At 39.2% G+C, this 22,858-nt stretch overlaps 1 protein-coding gene across 1 annotated transcript; it reads right to left on the reverse strand.

The window, feature by feature from the left end:
- Positions 1–6,208: 6,208 nt before the first annotated feature.
- Positions 6,209–18,737, reverse strand: LOC103507094 (intraflagellar transport protein 46 homolog). The gene is made up of 5 exons (XM_008471538.3): positions 17,487–18,737; positions 16,717–16,973; positions 15,531–15,762; positions 13,322–13,434; positions 6,209–6,816 (listed from the first exon to the last, which is right to left on the reverse strand). Exons 1-5 carry the CDS (start codon positions 17,583–17,585, stop codon positions 6,537–6,539), a joined length of 981 nt encoding a protein of 326 aa, XP_008469760.1. The 5' UTR covers positions 17,586–18,737; the 3' UTR covers positions 6,209–6,536.
- Positions 18,738–22,858: the final 4,121 nt, after the last annotated feature.

Genomic DNA, 22,858 nt, shown 5'->3' on the forward strand with positions numbered 1-22,858 from the left:
AGCTCTTGTGCGAAAAAAGTTCATAATCATGCACTAATAAACCCGATGGTTCTCAAAATTTGAAATTCGCGCCACCCTTATGACCACAACATGGCGGTTTGTTTACATTTTTTTAAGGATACGCTTTTATAACACATGTGGTATAGGGTACCCTTCCTCCACTACTTGAGCTCCTTGGCTTTAATAAAGAAAAATCCAACATTAAACATAGGAAGGCCAGCCCTACCTACGGTTAGCATGGTGGGGAGCGCGTTTGTCTTGTTGTAAGTGCTAGGTCTTCGATTCAATACCTCCTCGTAGTGGATACTACCCGAAACAGAGAAGGATCGTTCCAGGAACGGCTAGCTTTCTCCTATCCTGTCTTCCTTCTCTCTTGGCTTCGCTTAGTAGCTACAATTCCATCGCATCGGTCAAATCTCTCTCTTTTTTTAAAAAATCACGTCTACATTATAGTAATAAGGTCCCATCCTGTAATATCTCCCTCATCGGATGGTCGATAAAGAATAAGAGACGAGATACTTCCCATTTAGATGCTTGGTCAACACAAGAACACCAGTAAGTAACCCGTTGAAATGAACATCGAAGTATCTTCCGACAACGTGGGACTGGGTCAACACAAGAACACCCTGTCTTCCTTCTCTCTTCGCTTCGCTTAGTAGCTACAATTCCATCGCACCGGTCAAATCACTCTTTCTTTTTTTAAAATCACGTCTTATTACTTATTACTATAATGTAGGTACATTATAGTAATAAGGTCCCATCCCGTAATATCTCCCTCATCGGATGGTCGATAAAGAATAAGAGACGAGATACTTCCCATTTAGATGCTTGGTCAACACAAGAACACCAGTAAGTAACCCGTTGAAATGAACATCGAAGTATCTTCCGACAACGTGGGACTGGGTCAACACAAGAACACCAGAAAGTAACCCGTTGAAACGAACATCGAAGTATCTTCCGACAACGTGGGACTGGGTCAACACAAGAACACCAGAAAGTAACCCGTTGAAACGAACATCGAAGTATCTTCCGACAACGTGGGACTGGGTCAACACAAGAACACCAGAAAGTAACCCGTTGAAACGAACATCGAAGTATCTTCCGACAACGTGGGACTGGGTCAACACAAGAACACCAGAAAGTAACCCGTTGAAACGAACATCGAAGTATCTTCCGACAACGTGGGACTGGGTCAACACAAGAACACCAGCATTAAATACCCAAGTAGGTGGGTAAATAAATTATTACCAAGGAGGCATGTAGGTAATATGTTGTTATGAAGTCACTTGAGGTGCCAAGATCCATCACGAGTCTAGAGCATGCTACGACACAGACCCTGCACGCTAGACAAGCATTATCTCTCTTTCTTTCTCTCATTCTCTTTTTCTTCCTCCTTCTCTCTCTCTCTCTCTCTCTCCCTTTTTCTCCTAGTTCTCTCTCTTTCTTTCTCCTTTCCTATATGTCACACCGTTTCTATTTTCTCCCCTCCTTCCCTCTTTCTCTCTCTCTCACTATCTTTTTCTCTCTCCCTCCTTTTCTACATCGCTCTCTCTCTATCTCTTTGTCCCTTTATTTCTCTCCTTCTATTCTCTCTCTTTCTCTCTCTCTCTCTCTCTCTCTCTCTCTCTCTCTCTCTCTCTCTCTCTCTCTCTCTCTCTCTCTCTCGGGTTCATGAGCGTTGGTCAATTTCAGGCAAAAAATTTAACCCGAAAAAAAAACTAAAAAAATTTTGGTTAAAAAAATTGGAAAAAAATTCCAACTTTGTGAATTTTCCTAGCGAAAATTTTTCGTTTTCCGGGCGCAAAAATTTCACTGGTCCGTACTTGACGCGAGGGTATGTACTAATGATAAGCTCAGGCAAATTGTTTGGGGGCTCGTCTCAGCTAGAACTAGGTGCTAGGGTTCGCGCGTCTCTCTCTCTCTCTCTCTCTTTCTTTCTCTCTCTCTGTCTCTCTCTCTCTTTCTCTGTCTCTCTGTCTCTCTCTCTCTCTCTCTGTCTCTTTCTGTCTCTCTCTCTCTCTCTCTGTCTCAGGAAGCTCTCATCTAAAACAAAAAGGTGTCAACGACTTTTCTCTCGCACTTTTCTGTATAGCTCGGGTTCATGAGAGTTGGTCAATTTCAGGCAAAAAATTTAACCCGAAAAAAAAACTAAAAAAATTTTGGTTAAAAAAATTGGAAAAAAAATTCCAACTTTGTGAATTTTCCTAGCGAAAATTTTTCGTTTTCCGGGCGCAAAAATTTCACTGGTCCGTGCTTGACGCGAGGGTATGTACTAATGATAAGCTCAGGCAAATTGTTTGGGGGCTCGTCTCAGCTAGAACTAGGTGCTAGGGTTCGCGCGCAGGCGTGTTGGCGTGCATGCCGCGAGCATCCTGGCTTCACGTGATTCTGACGTCATGCTACATGTCAGATGTTTGGGCAGGTAGGTATTTGTTAGCGTAAGGCCGCGGGTTCGATTCCCGCCCGGGGCGGACTTTATCCTGAACGGATAAGGTTCGCTCTTGGAACGGCTGGCTATCTCCTATCAGTCCTATCATATATTCCTTGTTCCTTCTCTCTTCGATTTCGGGGGGGAAGGGGGACAACGTGGGACTGGGTCAACACAAGAACACCAGAAAGTAACCCGTTGAAACGGACATCGAAGTATCTTCCGACAACGTGGGACTGGGTCAACACAAGAACACCAGAAAGTAACCCGTTGAAACGGACATCGAAGTATCTTCCGACAACGTGGGACTGGGTCAACACAAGAACACCAGAAAGTAACCCGTTGAAACGGACATCGAAGTATCTTCCGACAACGTGGGACTGGGTCAACACAAGAACACCAGAAAGTAACCCGTTGAAACGGACATCGAAGTATCTTCCGACAACGTGGGACTGGGTCAACACAAGAACACCAGAAAGTAACCCGTTGAAACGGACATCGAAGTATCTTCCGACAACGTGGGACTGGGTCAACACAAGAACACCAGAAAGTAACCCGTTGAAACGGACATCGAAGTATCTTCCGACAACGTGGGACTGGGTCAACACAAGAACACCAGAAAGTAACCCGTTGAAACGGACATCGAAGTATCTTCCGACAACGTGGGACTGGGTCAACACAAGAACACCAGAAAGTAACCCGTTGAAACGGACATCGAAGTATCTTCCGACAACGTGGGACTGGGTCAACACAAGAACACCAGAAAGTAACCCGTTGAAACGGACATCGAAGTATCTTCCGACAACGTGGGACTGGGTCAACACAAGAACACCAGAAAGTAACCCGTTGAAACGGACATCGAAGTATCTTCCGACAACGTGGGACTGGGTCAACACAAGAACACCAGAAAGTAACCCGTTGAAACGGACATCGAAGTATCTTCCGACAACGTGGGACTGGGTCAACACAAGAACACCAGAAAGTAACCCGTTGAAACGGACATCGAAGTATCTTCCGACAACGTGGGACTGGGTCAACACAAGAACACCAGAAAGTAACCCGTTGAAACGGACATCGAAGTATCTTCCGACAACGTGGGACTGGGTCAACACAAGAACACCAGAAAGTAACCCGTTGAAACGGACATCGAAGTATCTTCCGACAACGTGGGACTGGGTCAACACAAGAACACCAGAAAGTAACCCGTTGAAACGGACATCGAAGTATCTTCCGACAACGTGGGACTGGGTCAACACAAGAACACCAGAAAGTAATCCGTTGAAACGGACATCGAAGTATCTTCCGACAACGTGGGACTGGGTCAACACAAGAACACCAGAAAGTAACCCGTTGAAACGAACATCGAAGTATCTTCCGACAACGTGGGACTGGGTCAACACAAGAACACCAGAAAGTAACCCGTTGAAACGAACATCGAAGTATTTTCCGACAACGTGGGACACGGCACAAGTCAGAGGGACGGCATAACCCCAAGCGTAAAAACAACCCAACCTGATCGTCAACCTCGTAACCCTAACTAACTGATAACTAACATGAACACGCCACGTATTCGACATGCCCTCGGCATGCAATCTGCATGCAGTCAGAGCGTGATCCGAACCGAATCAACAACAGATAACCTGGTCTAGGCAAGATCAGAGTCAAAAATAAACACACAAACATGCCGTATGAAAGTAGAGGTATTTCCTATAAATCATCTCGGTAAATAAAATGTGTGACCCATGCTCAGGTGATTCCGAGAGCACACTCAAAGGACTAGCCTTTTTTGAGTAGTTTTGTGTAGTTATCCAATATACACTCTATGGTGTGTCTAAAGTGAGCTTTTAGGGCGGGTGAACAATTAATAGATCAGTTGCGCTTACTTGTTTCGAAGTCATAGAGCAGGAAAAATGAGGACCAACGGAATTTTTCTTTTTCTTCTACGACTTCTAGAACCCGAGATAAATCGATTTAAAAAATACTGGTAAATCGTGAAGTTTGACGTCACGGCATACGCTCCCGTAGGCAATGACGTCCTAATTCATGACTCCCGCTTCGTTTGTTTGTGCGCAAGCGTTTCTGCGCAGTTTGACGTGAAATCTGACGTCACAACTCTTTGAACTTTTGTAGGAATAGACATTTTTTTAAATAATATTTTCCCAATTGCAACTCCTCCATAACCTCCATTGGCTATTTGAAACTTGTTGAAAAAAGGTTCAATTTTAATCAGACCATTTTGCATTGGTATCTGTTTTCTCTCTATGAAAACCTCAATCTCTGCTTCATTTGGTCCATCAGATGTTTTGTTTGATTTGACAAGATATGAAGATTTGATACGAAAATCACAACTTTTTGTTAGAAACGGTACGAGGAGATACGGACTCACCAGTTCAAAGTTGACGACTGACTAAAGTGAAGATGATAAACAACCAGGGGTAGTTCGTAGTTGGTTGCTGTGTTCGGTTTGTACGTTTGGAGAATCAGGGGTACGTAACCCCTAAGGCGCGTTTACAGGAAAGGGAACTAGGAGGTCTGAACAGTATCAGTGTAGTGTTTGGGCCTAATGGGACTTTTTTTAGGGGTCCAGAGTAGTTTTACGATTTTCACAGTTATCTGTGTTGGTATAATACCTAGTACCCTAGGTGCCTACATTTTTTTCAGATCTCTTTTTTAAAGGAATATCCAATTTGGAGCATATGTTCAGAGCTTATATTTTCCTGATATTTAATTGGGGGATCATACTCGTAAACCCAAGTAACATGTCCTAAAAGGTTCATTCTCCGAACGGCTAGCTTTCTCCTGTCCTGTATCCTGTGTCTTCCTTCTCTCTTCGCTTTCGGGAAGATAAGACCTTAGCCTTAGCAGTTACAATCCCCTCTATCAAACCTTAGAAAGGCCAGCCTAGTTAGCTTAGTTGGTAGTGCGTCTGCCTTGTATATAAGCGCTAGGCCGCGGGTTTGATTCCCGCCCGGGGCGGATTTTATCCTGATGGGATAATGTTCGTTCTGGGAACGGCTGGCTTTCTCTTATCCTGTCTTCCTTCTCTCTTCGATTTCTGGACGATAAGACCATAGCAGTTACAGTTCCCTCTGTCAAACCTCCTAAAAAAAAAAAAGTATTGTGGTTCTTTTCGGCCATCTGATGAGAGACATACTATGGGACGGGTAGGTATGCTACGAAGCAGACCGATGAGTCTAATGTAGCAGTTATTTTATTGCTATAAAAGAATGCACCAGTTCCTGACGGATCACTGAAGTTAAGCAATGTCAGAAAGAAAAGAAAAAATAGTAGGTAATAGAAAGTAAAAATTCGCCTGTGAGAGACATCGGAAAACTGAACAAGTAGCGCAATCTGTTGAAACAATTTTTCACTGAGAGGAAACTTTAATCTACAGACAGAGCTTATCTTGCACGTGTCGAGAGAAAAAAAAAATAAATAACATGAGAAAATTTTCATGTTGACATCTGGATGGATGCCTCAGTAACTTTGTGAAGGTCCATATTGAATGTAGATATATATTGTAGATAGAGAAATAACTGTTAACAGTTGATAGAGAAATGTAGTAGAGAAATAACTGTTAACAGTTATGTATTTCTCTATCTACATTCAATTTTCATGTTGCTAAGAAGTTATAGATTTTGTATGAATGCCTGAAAACTAAGTGAGTATGCAATGTGCACAGCACAAAACTGCAAATTTCATACATACAGGCAACTTAGTTGGCTTGGAACCATTTGGAACTCATGGAAGTTACCTGCTTTGTATCTAAGCATTAATTAGCGGGTTCGATTCCCACCTGGGGCGGGCTTTATCCTCAACAAATGAGGTTGGTTTTCGAAAAGACTGGCTTTATCCTATCCTCGGTCTCTCTTCGCTTTCGGGACGATAAGACCTTTAATGTTATACCTAGGTACTCTAGGTACCAAAGTATCAATATCAAACCTCTTAAAAAAGTAATAGAAACAATATTAGGTATTAATTTATTAGCATAACTTTTTTATGATCATTATAATACCTGGGTAATATATTTTTTTTTGATATTACCAAATTTCTACATACCTAAATCAAAGTCAATTGAATTGTTATTTGTTGTTTCCTTGTTCCCAGTTCAATTCAGTCTCATCGGGGTACCACCTCCATTGTTCCCACTACCAGGATAAGCAGCGTTCTGATTGGACGAGCTCTGAATAGCGGCGTACAGGGAAAATATCACGTGTAGCGTTTCGATCCGAGATTCAAACCGAGGAATATCCAAGATGGCGGCCATAAGATCGATATAAGTGGTCAAATCGCAGTCCAAATCCTCAGGAGGGAGTCCCACTTCGGAGATGGTTTGCTCGACGTCATTCGACCATTCCTGCATCAGATTGTCCAGGTCGGGCATACCTCTGAAACGAGAAACAGCGTCGTTTTTAACGTTTATCTTTTTTGACGTCCATTTTTTTTTTTTCTTTTAGTTACCTACCTACCACCTACTGTCATTTATTTTTTACCTGTGGTAAGCCTGTTAGTTAGGTTCGATCTAACTAACTTGAACATTTTTTGACAGTCAGCGGCCGGCGATAGGAAGTTGTATGCACCAGTCCCCAATAGAAGACGTTGTATGCACCAGTCCCCAATAGAAGAAGTTGTATGCACCAGTCCCCAAGTCCTGGTCAGGTTGTTAAGTTAACCAATCCCCCTGTACAGACAGGACAGAAAATGATTGTTCTCTCCAATAATTCCAACCCGCCTGCTGTAAGTATCAAAATTGAACGAAGTTTCAAGTTATAAGTCAATACTTTTTCCTGAACCCAGTCTAGTTAGCTTGTTGTGTTGTAGCGGCTTTAGCTTTCGACGAATGGTGTTGGCAGAGTAAAGAAAAGACATCTTTTTGTATCTGCCATACACCGGGGTGATAGTCTCTGGCCATGTTTAATTGGCTCGTCCTGAACCGCAGTCAACCATCGTGAAGACTTGTGCTTATTCTTTAAAAGCAGGGAGAACCCTTTGAAATTATCAGCTAGCTAGGCTGGTTAGGGTTAGCTGTTCTCCTCCCTGTTTATAGTCCCACAGCCAGACGCTAGTCTACTCTCTGTTTAACGTCCCTTAGCCAGACCAGTCTAGTTAGCTTGCTGCCTTGGGTTCGATAGGTCGCGGGTTCGATTTACGCCTGAGGTGGACTTTGTCCTAAACAGATAAAATTTGTTCTCGGAATGGCTGGTTTTCTATTCTTCCATTCCGAGACGATAAGAGACCTCTGTTGTTAGAGTTGTTTCCAATCTGTTTGGTTGTTTGTTTCGCTTACGAGTATCTTGGTACTAATTTCTCATCCTGCGCTTATGTTTTATTTTACAGCTCACAGGTACGAGCTTTTTATTCTCTCTGGAAAATAATTTGAGGTTTTATAGATAAATTTGAGCTTTCTATCAAAGCTTGATTTTTTAGAGTTCCGTATACATTAAAATAATTTTATTATAGTAATGTAAGCTGCTAGATATAAAATAATAAAAATATTCTTTTCTTTTCCGAGTTGTGTCGTCTCTTCTGGACGTGCCTTAAAATGAACTGCCCATATTGCGCATGCGCATTCGCGTTTTTGCAAGTTTCATTTTCCCGCGATTTGAAAACAAAACAAACCGACTCCATCCAAAAAATCAAAGGGGGCGGAAAAGCTAGATTAGATTTCCAAATTTCCATTTTCCATTAGTTTTCCTAAATTTAGGTTTTCCCAAGCTGAAGCTATTCAATTGGTGTTTATTGTTTAGGTTTAACGACTTTTTAGAGTTTTTAATAAGTTCTCAGTACCATGTCCGCCATGTCGAAGAAAACGGGACCTAAAACTTACGCAGAGGAGAAAGGTAAGTAGATCAGTAACTAACCTGTTGAATTTTGCCATACATTTCTTTGTACCTACCTGCCCCTGTTAAAATCTGACAAGAGGAACCTAATGAACTAGGTTAAAGCCCCATTTCCACCATCACTAATTCCACTAATGGAGCAGTTGCAAATGGGTAAAAATTATGAATAAATGGTTGATTCCTATGTAAAAAGTTGGGAAAAATCCAAATCTGAGGTCAAAACTCCGAAATAATAACTGTAAAAGGTCGAAAATTCAATTTTTAATTGCCGTTCTAATGAAAAAGTTCAAATAGTTGTGACGTCACATTTCACGTCAAAATGCGCAGAAACGCTTGCGCACAAACAAACGAAGCGGATTCATAAATTACGACGTCATCGCCTACGGGTGCGTATGCCGTGACGTCAAAGTTCACGATTTACCGGTATTTTTTTAATCGATTTATCTCGGGATATTAGAAGTCGTAGAAGAAAAAGAAAAAATCCGTTGGTCCTCACATTTTTCCTGCTCTATGACTTTGCAATATCACCCAAGTAAGCGCAACTGATCTATCAGAAGTAGAAAATATACATAATATGTACATATAACACCTACATTTATTATGTAGGTATTTAGGTAATAGTGAACGAGTACCTACACTTTTAGGAAGTACATACACAGCCTACAAGGGTACCCAGCATTTTTTCATTTTATTTTCTTTTCTTCTTCTACTAATTCTTTTTCTTCAAAGGCACCTAGCATATTTTTTCGGTGGTGTAGTGGTCAAGGCGCTCGCCTGGTAAGCAGGAGGGCGTGGGTTCAATCCCAGCCGAGGTATGGAATTTTATCCTCAATAAAAAATCCAACATACTCAACAAGGCAAGGCTTTTTTTATGAATAAGTATAGAAAGAAACATTGTTACACATAAATTTAATATTTTCTAGGACAGTCAAGATCCAATCGAAGGTAATTTATTCTCTGTTATCTTAACGGCCAGATGCAAAAAGTCAGTTTAAACTCGGTTTAAGTTTATCTCTCGGATTAGACATTCAGATTGGTTGATTTTTCAAAATTTTTTTAGAACACTTAATCCGAGATTAAAACTTAAACGGAGTTTAATCTCACTTTGTGGACCCAGCGCTAATTAGGAGCCAATTCTAACACACCAGCCTTCAAGCGTTAGAGTCGTGCAGCTTTCCCCAAATCTGGACTGTAAAGTTTAAAGATTGTCCGGGCGCTGATTTCAAGATAATATGAGCGCGTCTGTGCCCCACGCCACCTTTCCGTATATGCGCGACGCCCGCGTTGCTTTGGTTTTCATTCAAGTCGAACGCTTCAATATAGGAGATGCTTTCACGACGGGGCGTGTGGAATAGGACGGTGTGACGCGTGTACTGCGGCCGAGGTACATCGTACACGGTCAGCTTGTACAACAGGCTGAAAACATGAGAAAACAAAGCTTAGCCAGCCTAGTTACCTTGGTTGGTGGCGCGTCTGCCTTGTAAGCGCTAGGCCGCGGGTTCTATTCCCGCCCGGGACGGATTTTATCCTGATGGGATAATGTTCGTTCTCGGAACGGCTGGCTTTCTCCTATCCTGTCTTCCTTCTCTCTTCGATTTCGGGACGATAAGACCATAGCAGTTACAGTTCCCTCTGTCAAACCTCTTAAAAAAAAAGGAAGTGTTCGGGTGAGGTCACAGGTGAGCAACCTCCGTGCCAGAGTCGGTATTACACTCGGCTTGCACGCCAGAGGCCCCGGATTCGATTCCCGGTGGGGTCAAAAAATTTTCGGCTCTGTGCTTTGAGTTCGGAGTGCACTCAGGCTCGTGAGAACGATTGAGTAGCTACTTTGTTCTAGTAGCGACCAGTGGCGGCATTACCAGCGCAAAAAGATTCTTGAAAAATATGGTATTGATTGCAAAGGAAGCACTTAGTAATGTAGTAATACTGTGATATCCACAAAATTTGTGAAAAGGCTCTGCTTTACCAAAAAAAAAAAAAAAAAAAAAAAAAAAAAAAAAAAAAAAGTTTTAGGGGTAAGTCCTATGCGAGCAGTATAAATAAGCACTATTGTTATTGTTGTTGTTATTTTTTCCTTTTGTTGTTGTTTGTTGTTCCTCTTCTTTTTCTTGTTCAACAAAAATGTAAAAAGTTAGTTTTCTGTTTCGTTTTCTGTAAAGCGTACCTATAGATTGAGATTTTACAATTTCAAGATTTAGGTATAATAGGAAAATTTTGCTCCTTGGGACTTTTAGGACCCCGTAGGAGTAGGACCCTCTCTCATAATAGGTGAAATTAATGTGGTCAAATTCTAAAAAGAAATAATAATAATAATAATAATAATAATAATATTAAGTTGTATGCAGTATGCACCAGTCCCCAATAGAAGAAGTTGTAAGCACCAGTCCCCAATAGAAGAAGTTGTAAGCATCAGTCCCCAGCTTTTTATTCTCTCTGGAAAATAATTTGAGGTTTTATAGATAAATTTGAGCTTTCTATCAAAGCTTGATTTTTTAGAGGTGATGTGTTCACATTAAACAACGTTTACTGTCCATGAGTAAAAAAACCGTCGAACAGTTATTTGTACTGTCCTCTTGTCACTAGAATCTGTTCTGAGTGTTCTGCCGTTCAACAGTAAAAAACCGTTGATGATTCAGTGGCGCTTGTAATTGAATGAGCGTGTTCACACTTGAACGCTCTGAACGTTGTCCGTCCGCTTTTTTTCTTGTCTTAACAGGTCTCAGTTCGTTTTCATTTTCAATTGGGTTTTTGGTCGGGACATTTTTTTAATGTCTAGTGTGAACTCAACGGAACGGAACAGTTTTTTACTGTCCAACAGTAAAAAAACGTCGCAGTTTTTTTACTGTGCAGTGTGAACCTAGTGTTAGATCTAGACTATTCTAGACGCAAGGCATCGGCAGTGCGCCAGGCCAAGTTCCGGCCTCAGACAGTCAACAATATCAGCCTGTTATAAAATATTGAGTATAAAATTCTTAACCTCGGCTGGGATTGAACACACGCCCTCCTGTTTACCAGACGAGTGACTACACTACGGGCAATGAACAAAGAATTTATAATCTAGGTATTTAATACTAGTGGTTCTGTGAACTGTAGACCTCACCTCACTCAGATTCTTTTGCCTAAGCTGAGAATTTAAAAATAACGTCCTTTCTTATCCACAATAGAACAGTTGCGCTTACGTGGGTGAAGTTTCAAAGTCAAAGAGCAGAAAAGTTCTAGACTCCGAGATAAATCGATTTAAAAAATAAAAAATTGATTTTTGAATTTACTTTCATGTAATTATTTAAAATCAATCAAGGTTTTTTTGGCTTTATGGTTTTCTGGACAAAATTTGCACCACCACTTTCGTGTTCCTGGTAAAAAGACCTTTATTTGATATATAGGTCGACTAGGTTTGGATAAGTCCTTCTATGGGGTCAGACAGAGTGACAGACGACACCGAAGCGAATACAATAGTCCGTCTCTTATACCTTTTTATTACTATTGTAATAATAAAGGAAGGACGGACTAAAAAATGGTATATATGTGTAGAAAAGAGTTCAAACTTTCAATGTCTAGCAATTTTTTTTGTCAAAATTCTAAAGTGCCTGCCTAGGAAGCTCCCCAAACTTTGACGAAACACTGGGAATGCAGTTTCAAAGGGAAAGAATTTGGCCTTAATTTTCTGATCTCACCTTTTTTACTGGCCGAGATTTTTGGATATGAACTTGGCCTTTTTTTTGACATCTGTGTTTTTGTGGGGGGGGGGGGGATTTTTTTTTAATATGAAAATTACTCATAAACCAAACACTTATCTTTAATCCAGACCCAAAAATAAATATTTGAAACATCAATTTTCACCCCCCGGAGGCCATCAGGGTCGAAAGTTTAAATTTCATTTTTGGGTCTGAATTGCAAGATGAATCATTAGTGGGACCCAGTTTTTCGTGATTCTGAATCTCAAGTCCTCCAACCTTCTCTCAATTTCAAGTTAGATAGGTACTCGTACTATCATTGATTTCAGTAGGAAAAAAACAGAGCCATTTAGCCAAGTTGAAGTTGATAGAAGATTGAAGCAATTGAGATTCAGCATTTTCAGCAAACAAGAAAAACATTCCATGCAGTTTGAAGGGAAAAGAACTTGACCTAAAATAATTATCCCACTTTTATTATACATTATACATGGTCTTTTTTTTAAAAGAGGTTTGACAGAGGGAACTGTAACTGCTATGGTCTTATCGTCCCGAAACCGAAGAGAGAAGGAAGTCAGGATAGGAGAAAGCCAGCCGTTCCGAGAACGAACATTATCCCATCAGGATAAAATCCGCCCCGGGCGGGAATCGAACCCGCGCGTTTCCGAGAACGAACAATACGAACATTATCCCATCAGGATAGAATCCGCCCCGGGCGGGAATCGAACCCGCGGCCTAGCGCTTACAAGGCAGACGCGTACCAACTAAGCTGACTAGGCTGGCTATTAATTATCTTGATTTCAACCCTACTGTTTACCATCTTCCTCCGGACAAAGTACATGGTCTGTTGGGAAAGTATTGAGATTGATCGCGTAGCGTCTAAACGGGGAACACTAGAACGTTCATGTTAGATTGTAATTGAAGCTTAACTTGTCATTACTTATCTCTACAAGTTTCAAGTCTCTAGCATCAAAACTTTGTCTTCTACGCCATTTCTAGTAAACCGTGTTTTGGGGTTTCAGTCCCCAATAGAAGAAGTTGTAAGCACCAGTCCCCAATAGAAGAAGTTGTATGCACCAGTCCCCAATAGAAGAAGTTGTATGCACCAGTCCCCAATAGAAGACGTTGTAGCAAGTAGGCAAAATCTAATGTTATTGGGATTCTGACCCCAAAACTAGGTAATTGTAATTGTAATTTGTTTATTTGCATCAATTATAGATTACAATATTGCAAGGGTCTATACACAAAAGAAAGTGTAAAATGGAAAACTCTGCCAGTTCTGAGCTCATTTATGTTGTTAATTTTTAGTAGGGTGGTATTAGGTACTTAGAATTTTTATTAGGGTATTAGGTAAAATGTATTATTTGTACTGGGTTTCTCACCTAGAGTAATGCACAGAGGGAGGGGGTTTATTCTTATGAAGATCGCCAATGTCTTTGATCCATCGATCGATAGCTTTTTTATTCTTGTCTGCATCCTCTACCTTCTTGATTATCTGTGGGAGAGATCAATTTTCGAGAATTTTCGAGAATTAGAAGTAGAAAATATACATAATTATGTACATAATATGTATATATTATGTACATAATTATGTAGGTATTTATGTAGGTATTTAGGTAATAGTAAACGAGTACCTACACTTTTAGGTAAGTACATACACAGCCTACAAGGGTACCTAGCATTTTTTTTTTTTTTTTTTTTTTTTTTTTTTTTTTTTTTTAATGGAGCAGTTGCAAATGGGTAAAAAATTATGAATAAATGGTTGAAGTTCCTATGTAAAAGTTGGAAAAATCCAAATCTGAGGTCAAAAACTCCGAAATAATAACTGTAAAAGGTCGAAAATTCAATTTTTAATTGCCGTTTCTAATGAAAAAGTTCAAATAGTTTGTGACGGTCACATTTCACGTCAAAATGCGCAGAAACGCTTGCGCACAAACAAACGAAGCGGATTCATAAATTACGACGTCATCGCCTACGGGTGCGTATGCCGTGACGTCAAAGTTCACGATTTACCGGTATATTTTTTTAATCGATTTATCTCGGGATATTAGAAGTCGTAGAAGAAAAAGAAAAAAATCCGTTGGGTCCCTCACATTTTTTTCCTGCTCTATGAACTTTGCAATATCACCCAAGTAAGCGCAAACTGATCTATCAGAAGTAGAAAATATATAACATAATTATGTACATATAACACCTACATTTATTATGTAGGTATTTTAGGTAATAGTGAACGAAGTACCATACACTTTTAGGAATACATACACAGCCTACAAAGGGTACCCAGCATTTTTTCATTTTATTTTCTTTTCTTCTTCTACTAATTCTTTTTCTTCAAAGGCACCTAGCATATTTTTTCGGTGGTGTAGTGGTCAAGGCGCTCGCCTGGTAAGCAAGGAGGGCGTGGGTTCATTCCAGCCGAGGTATGGAATTTATATCATCCAATATAATTTGAGAATTTGACCAAAATAATAGTAGTAGCCTACTGCTGGAGTACAGGGAGCTGTAAGTCCTATGCGAGGCAGTATAAATAAAGCACTATTGTTATTGTTGTTGTTATTTTTTTCTTTTGTTGTTGTTTGTTGTTCCTCTTCTTTTTTCTTGTTTCAACAAAAATGTAAAAAAGTTAGTTTTCTGTTTCGTGTTTTCTGGTAAAGCGTACCTATAGATTGAGATTTTACAATTTCAAGATTTAGGTATAATAGGAAAATTTTGCTCCTTGGGATTTTAGGACCCCCCGTAGGAGTAGGACCCTCTCTCATAATAGGTGAAATTAATGTGGTCAAATCTAAAAAGAAAATAATAATATAATAATAAAATAATATAATAATAATATTAATAATAATAATAATAATAATAATAATAATAATAATATAATAATAATAATAATAATAATAATAATAATAATATATAATAATAATAATACAGATAGTAATGTGAATAAAAAAGAAAATGAGAAGAAACTAAAGTATACAGACCTAGCTTATAGAAATTCAAGGATGTGGAACATGAAGTCCTGCAAAGTTGTTCCTGTTGTCATTGGAGCCCTTGGAGCGATATCTAAGCACTCAAGTCTGATCTGAATTCCATCCCTGGATCCTTTAATATCCATGAGATCCAGACATGTGTTTGTTGGGCACCACTTACATCCTCAGAAGATTTGGCATTTAGAAGAATTTTAATTATTCACATCTTAGATGTATTGTTTACATTTGATGTGGATATTTTATACCTGTCGGAGTAGATCAAATAAACACTCTTGTTTTCTTGTGCCATAATATAATAATAATAATAATATATGAATAATAATAATAATAATAATAAATAATAATAATATAATAATATATATTAATAATAATAATAATAATAATAATAATAATAAATAATAATAATAATAATAATAAATAATAATAATAATAATAATAATAATAATAATAATAATAATAATAATAATAATAATAATAATAATAATAATAGATAATTACTAATAATAATAATATAATATATATAATAATAAATATAAAGTCTTCAAATATGTAGAAGCGATGCGACGTCAGCAGGAGGCGCGCAAAACGTCCAAAGCTCGAAACTTACCGTGGCTTTACTACTGGTAGGACACTTGCTACTTTGCCGCAGCTGCAGATTGAGAATAGCCGGATCACTCTGTTCGAAGCAAGGTTCGTCCAGAACTGTCAAACCTAAACTGTCCGGCCTCCCATCTGGACGAGCCACCTTGATAAAGGCGTCTATGTCACCGACCGCCGGAATATAGTCGGGTATGAAGGGGCGCAACTTGTAGGTTAGGTCGATCGGCTGCGGCGTGTATCTGGGAAGTCGAAACAGAGAATGTTACGATCAGACGTAATTCGAACTCCACAATTGCAAACAGTACGACTTTTTTTTTTGCATTGACGCGTTGTTGGGTGAAAAAATATGGAAAGAGCGGAGTTGTTCGTGGAATTGGCCACTGGTAGGTGGGTAGGTACAATAACACTCTTTTTTTTTGAATTGACGCGTTGTTGGGTGAAAAAATATGGAAAGAGCGGAGTTGTTCGTGGAATTGGCCACTGGTAGGTGGGTAGGTACAATAACACTGTTGTATTGATAAATAAATAGTTTACGAGTACCTACGTAGGTATGTATGTATGTACTTGAAAATGCGAGTGCAATTCGTAAGTGACGCAATAATTTTATTTTTATTTATTTTATTTTTTATTTAATATACCTTATTTATACTGTCGGCTAAGACTAAAAAGTCCCATTTACTCTAAAGTACGTAAAAACCTCTTCAACGATAAACTGAATACTTGAAAACTGGATACTTGAAAAATATGAATTTTCCTTCCCTTATCTTTCTCTTCTCCTTATCTGTTCATAATAATTAGTCTATTGTATAAATACACTCGCTGTCACAAAAAGCGTCTCAAACTTGAAAATATCAAAATTCACTCTTCGTTCATGTTCATGCTTCATGATCCTTTTAGTTTATACATGAAGTATTTTCAAGTTCTTCCCATTTGAAAAATATGCCCAAGCTTAAGGCCAAGACCCCAATTCAGCAACTGCTGAGGTATAATTGACACCTGTGATTTTAATAGGATCTGAATGTAAATTTATCAACAAAAAAAAAAAAAAAATAAATAAATAAATAAATAAATAAAATAAAATAATAATAATAATAATAAGGATTGCCAGATTTAAGCATTTTATAGACAAGGTAAAGGGTCAAACATATAAAAGATCCATCTAAAATCAGGTAAAAAATAAAAGTTCCACTCACTTCTCAATATAAGCAAACATCTCCTTCAAATCCGTGGAGGTGGCGAGATGCGCGAACTCCAGAGGATCATACGCCTTGTCCGCACCTCCACCTTCACCTCCATCATCTCCATCCTCATCTTCATCCTCATAATCATCCTCATCAAATGACGAATCACCGCGCGGTGAGTTGGTCCTGGAGTGAAGGGGGATGTGGGTTTGATGCTCGGACAGTTGCATTTTCATCGCCGACCCCGGCCGAAGACTGGACTCGATTTTCTGAACCGGATAGGAAGAGTTGTAAAGGGTTAACAGTTAACATACTGATACATAATGGGTTAAGTTTTTTTCTACTCTTTTCTTTAATAAGTTTGATGGGGGGAACTATAAAACGGGACATAGGTACAGGGGGCGAGAGTGTTTAATTTCAAGGAATGGAAGTGAGGGGTAGAAAAGGGCGAGGAAGACTGAGAAAAAGGTGGAAAGATTGTGTGAATCAAGACTTGAGTGAAAGTTGCAAGCCTAGTTTGCTTGGTTGGTAGCGCGTCTGCCGTGAAAGCGCCAAGCCGCGGGTTCCATTCACCTGGGGCGGATTTTATCCTGAACGGATGAGGTTTGTTCTCGGAAAGGTAGGCTTTCTCCTTTCTCCTATCCTGTCTTCCTTCTGTCTTCGCTTTCGGGACCCTTAGCAGTTAGAATTCTCTCTATCAAATCTCTTGAAAAAGAAGAAGAAGAAGAAGAAGAAGAAGAAGAAGAAGAAGAAGAAGAAGAAGAAGAAGAAGAAGAACTCACCATAGGTACCCGAGCTTCACCGTTTTCACCACTTGACACGGATCCAGTGGGACTTTGAACCTCCTCCGCATTGACAACATCTATGGATTCATCATACATGCTGCCTGTTAACTTTTATAAGAATACCTGAAGTATTGCAAATTTGCAAATAGCCTTGCTGCTAAATTGTACTGTCAAACTCTTTTGGCTTGGCGGGGCGGAGTGCTACCACGCTCCTTGATTAAAATAAAAAAATACCTAAAGTAGGTACATATATGTATATTGATAATGCGATCAGGCTAATTACAACACAAATGTAATGACAATGTCTTGAGGAACATGGATAAAATTTCAACTCTCCATTTCCGTCACTGGATCACAAAGTCAAACTTTCAATTGAGTGCACGCCCGCACTTCATTGATAAAACTTTGCACTTCAGAGATAGAACTTAGCACTTTACAGATAGAACTTAGCACTTTACAGATAGAACTGAACTTCCTACTTCATAGATAGAACTGAACTTCATACTTCATAGATAGAACTGAACTTCCTACTTCATAGATAGAACTGAACTTCCTACTTCATAGATAGAACTGAACTTCCTACTTCATAGATAGAACTGAACTTCATACTGCATCAATAGAACTGTACTTCATAGATAGAACTGAACTTAGCACTTCATAGATAGAACTTGAACTTCGTACTTCATAGATAGAACTGAACCTCATACTTCATAGATAGAACTGAACTTCATACTTCATAGATAGAACTGAACTTCCTACTTCATAGATAGAACTGAACTTCGTACTTCATAGATAGAACTTGAACTTCGTACTTCATAGATAGATAAGATAGAACTACACTTAGCACTTCATAGATAGAACTTGAACTTTGCACTTCAGACAAAGAATTGAACTAAGCTCTTCAAACTCTTCATAGATACTAGTGTGTTACACTGAAAACGCTGAAGTAATGGGAAAATGTGAAAAAGTTTTGACTATGGAGGAGGGGGGGAGTGGAGGTACGTGGATTGTTTATTGTTTGTTTCCATGGCAACGCTAACAGTTCATGTTTATACACATTGTTTACACAGGAGTATTTATTTTCTAGTATTCTACATAGTATGAACCTATCTAACTACTAGGGTTGCCTCGTTGCTAGATGTTTTGCAGCTTGCAGCTGATGCCGGGACATTTGAGTAAAACGTGCCAAAAAATCGGGATTTTCGATTGATGCCTGAGACGACAAAAAAAAAAAAAAAAAAGCTAAAACCGATCTTAAATTAACGACTGAAGTGTTATCTAAAACTTTCTCGCTTTGAGTTGATAGGTCGTCGCGACAAATTTCAAGATCAGAGCTCATTTGTGGTAGAAAATGTGACAAAAATCCCCCAAAAACCAGTTTTTTTTTGGATTTTTGGCTTTTTGGTTTTCTGGACAAAATTTGTACCACCACTTTCGTGTTCCTGGTAAAAAGACCTTTAATTTGATGGATTTTTGGCTTTTTGGTTTTCTGGACAAAATTTGTACCACCACTTTCGTGTTCCTGGTAAAAAGACCTTTAATTTGATATATAGGTCGACCGGGTTTGGATAAGTCCTTCTATGGGGACAGACCGACAGACAGACCGACCGACAGACAGACGACACCGAAGCGAATACAATAGCCCGTCCCTTGTATATTTTTTTTAGTACTATCGTAATAATAAAGGAAGGACAGGCTCAAAACGGCCATAACCGACCAGCTAAAAGCGATCCAGTAAGCGGAGTACCAGCAGACCAGCACTGCTACGAAGTGTGGAAATCCGTCTACAGCGCTGTATGAACTCCCAAGAGTATTACTTTTAAGGAGATCATGTCGAAAATTAGGCAAGTCAAACGAAAAAAATATAAAAAAATCAGTCTCATTACTTTCCGAACAGAGTAGCCGACAGCCGACATTTTAGGATAAGACCTTGGTTTTTTCGTTTACATTTAGGTAGGTATGTTTTTGTGGGAACATTTTTTTTTTTTTTCAAGTATGTCTTCATACATGAAGAGTACAGATCTCCTTATTTCTTAGCTATTTGATAACTTTTTTTTTTTTTTTTTTGCAAGTTTATACCTACTCAAATCAAGAAGTTGAGATGAGCGAGATTAATCATAATTGCGATTACTCATATGTTAGATTAGGTAAACTCTCATCATTTCGTAAATATTGAAAATTTACCACTACATACACATACATACCATCAATTTCAAGTGAATTACAGGATTATTAGTCCTCCTCAAACTCCAACCAGCCCGAATGGAACCGAGAAAAGCAGCAGACCATTGGACCCCAGAGTAGGTTCCAGGTTTCCGAAATTATCAGTTCGAACGTCAAGCTGTGTCCACATATAATCGACGCCCGTCGACTATGTGTGGACTCAGCTTATCAATGCATCACCATATTCAATGTCGCCCCAATCTCTCGAGCCGAAGCTTTTAAGATCTTAAAATTTCTCAGAACACTTGAGTTCAGCTCTCTCCAGTTATCTCTCGCCTTGACGTAAACAATAATATTTTCAGCTAACACTAGGTTCACACTGCACAGTTTTTTACTGCGACGTTTTTTTACTGTCCCGTTTTTTTACTGGGACAGATTTTATTTTTCAAGTGGCGCATCCCCCTCTTTCTTGTGTCCCTCCGTCAGGTTGCGAGCGCCCAGGTATTTCCTCAGGCCCAGGTTGATATCGTTTGGTATGCGTTCATCTCCGTAGCCGACAAATACGGCAGATCCCACCTCCTCTCTGGATATTTCTTGGTAGGGATCTTCCTCAATGCTTTCTCCGGAATCTTGAAAGGCGCTGACGTAGACTAGAACCAGTGCGAGGAAACAACTGAGTAGCACTGAACGAACCATTGTGACCTTGGGGAAAGATAATAAAAATTTACTGGCAGAACAAAATAATTATTCTAAAGAGTTTACTGAAAATACAAAAAAAGTCCCAATAATTTACGAAAATAATAATAATAATAATAATAATAATAATAATAATAACCAGCAAAATTTCAAGGGGGAAAAAAACGCCAGTACGATAATCATCTTCCGTTCTCGAAAACCCTTATGTTTAGTTTTACATGAACTAGAAAAGATCCGTGTGAGAGAGGACCAACAGAAGGAAGGTACAAGAAACCTGAATTACACAGCCCGTTCACACTGCACAAAAAGAAATTTTTCTTGGTCACGATATTTCTTTTTTGTGAGGCGAGGCGTAGGCGTGTACAAATGAATACTGTGTGTTCATCTGTTCATATTGGTAACGAAAAAAATTCGGCAAAGTTGTAACTTTGGACGAAAAAAAAAAAAAAAAAAAAAAATCGTGACGAAAAAAAATTCGGGCAGGGGGAACGGGTTTTAATAATAATAATAATAATAATAATAATAATAATAATAATAATAATAAATGTCTCAAAATTTACTGATAGGTATTACAAAAAATGTTACAAGAAAGTACAAAAAATGTCTCATGCGAGAATTCACTGAAAATACTTTTTCCTAGGGTACACTTAAGTGTATCAGTATCTATTCTTGTCAGTACTATAAACATATCGATAGTGAGTGGACTTATTGAGAATATTTTTTCATAGGAAAGATATACCCCACTCAAGCTGAGCCAGGAAGCGGGTAGCTTGTCCCCCAATGGAGGGTCAAATCCCCGTCAATGAAAACCTTAGCAGTTACACAGTGACAGTAAACCAACATCAAACAAAGTTAAGGTGTATTTTTCTTTCGGAAAACGGAACTTAAACTTTGGAAAACGGAACCGATTCCTATGGCGTGCCATCCCGGATTTCCCATCTTTTAGTACAGATGCTATTTCAGTTTCCAATAGGATACCGGGTCCGAAAGTTTCCCAACAGGAAATCAGTTACAGTTTTACTTACCAGACTGTTTTAAGAACGAACTTCACCAAGAAATCGAAGAAATTTTCCAACTGAAAGTACTTCTGATAAAATGTACTATCGTTTTAAACTCTCGAAAACAAATGTGCTCCCGTTTTATACTCTCGAAAACTTAAGTACGATGATTACCTAATTAATACCCATTCTATTTTAAGAGACTATTAAACCACTCACCCCAATACAGGGCGTTCGAAAAGTCTTGGAACCCCTGAATATTTTTTGAATGGCTAAAGATGATAAGCTGAAATTTGGGTTAGTGTTTTATCTTTTAAAATGCAACTTTTTGAAGTAGTCGCAAAACTTTGGCCGGTGTCAGGGTCGACCCCAGGGGGTTAACTTCAAAATCTTAAATAGGAACCCCCTAATTGTAATACATCAAATTAAAGGCTTTTAAAAAAGCGTAGTACTTTCATACAAGTTTGAGCTCGATCCAACAACCAGGGCCGGAGTAATGGCCTATTCAATTTTTAATTTTTTCATGTTCTTTCGTCAATAGGGGAAGCACCCAAAATAAGCATTTTATAGACAAGGTAAAGGGTCAAACATATAAAAGATCCATCTAAAATCAGGTAAAAAATAAAAGTTCCACTCACTTCTCAATATAAGCAAACATCTCCTTCAAATCCGTGGAGGTGGCGAGATGCGCGAACTCCAGAGGATCATACGCCTTGTCCGCACCTCCACCTTCACCTCCATCATCTCCATCCTCATCTTCATCCTCATAATCATCCTCATCAAATGACGAATCACCGCGCGGTGAGTTGGTCCTGGAGTGAAGGGGGATGTGGGTTTGATGCTCGGACAGTTGCATTTTCATCGCCGACCCCGGCCGAAGACTGGACTCGATTTTCTGAACCGGATAGGAAGAGTTGTAAAGGGTTAACAGTTAACATACATGGGAAATTCATTTTCATAAGTGATTTGTGCTTCAAATAGGTCCCATTAATGATTCACATAGAAATCCAGACCCAAAAATAAATATTTGAAACATCAATTTTCACCCCCCGGAGGCCATCAGGGTCGAAAGTTTACTTAACATACTGATACATAATGGGTTAAGTTTTTTTCTACTCTTTTCTTCAATAAGTTTGAGGGGGGGAACAATAAAACGGGGCATAGGTACAGGGGGCGAGAGTGTTTAATTTCAAGGAATGTAAGTGAGGGGTATAGAAAAGGGCGAGGAAGACTGAGAAAAAGGTGGAAAGATTGTGTGAATCAAGACTTGAGTGAGAGTTGCAAGCCTAGTTTGCTTGGTTGGTAGCGCGTCTGCCGTGTAAGCGAAAAGCCGCGGGTTCCATTCACCTGGGGCGGATTTTATCCTGAACGGATAAGGTTTGTTCTCGGAAAGGTAGGCTTTCTCCTATCCTGTCTTCCTTCTGTCTTCGCTTTCGGGACCATAAGACCTGAGCAGTTAGAATTCTCTCTATCAAATCTCTTGAAAAAGAAGAAGAACTCACCATAGGTACC

This window comes from Diaphorina citri, unplaced genomic scaffold (genome assembly GCF_000475195.1).
Source record: "Diaphorina citri unplaced genomic scaffold, Diaci psyllid genome assembly version 1.1 scaffold287, whole genome shotgun sequence".
Classification (NCBI taxonomy): domain Eukaryota; kingdom Metazoa; phylum Arthropoda; class Insecta; order Hemiptera; family Psyllidae; genus Diaphorina; species Diaphorina citri.

Bases quoted from the DNA above. Each gene is read 5' to 3' on its own strand.
- LOC103507094 (XM_008471538.3), bottom strand. From the start codon at position 17,585: ATGTATGATGAATCCATAGATGTTGTCAATGCGGAGGAGGTTCAAAGT. The intron at 15,763-16,716 runs GTGAGTGGAACT...TCGACTTCCCAG, and splicing joins ATGTTTGCTTATATTGAGAA to ATACACGCCGCAGCCGATCG. The intron at 6,817-13,321 runs GTGAGAAACCCA...TTCTCGTTTCAG, and splicing joins CCCTCTGTGCATTACTCTAG to AGGTATGCCCGACCTGGACA.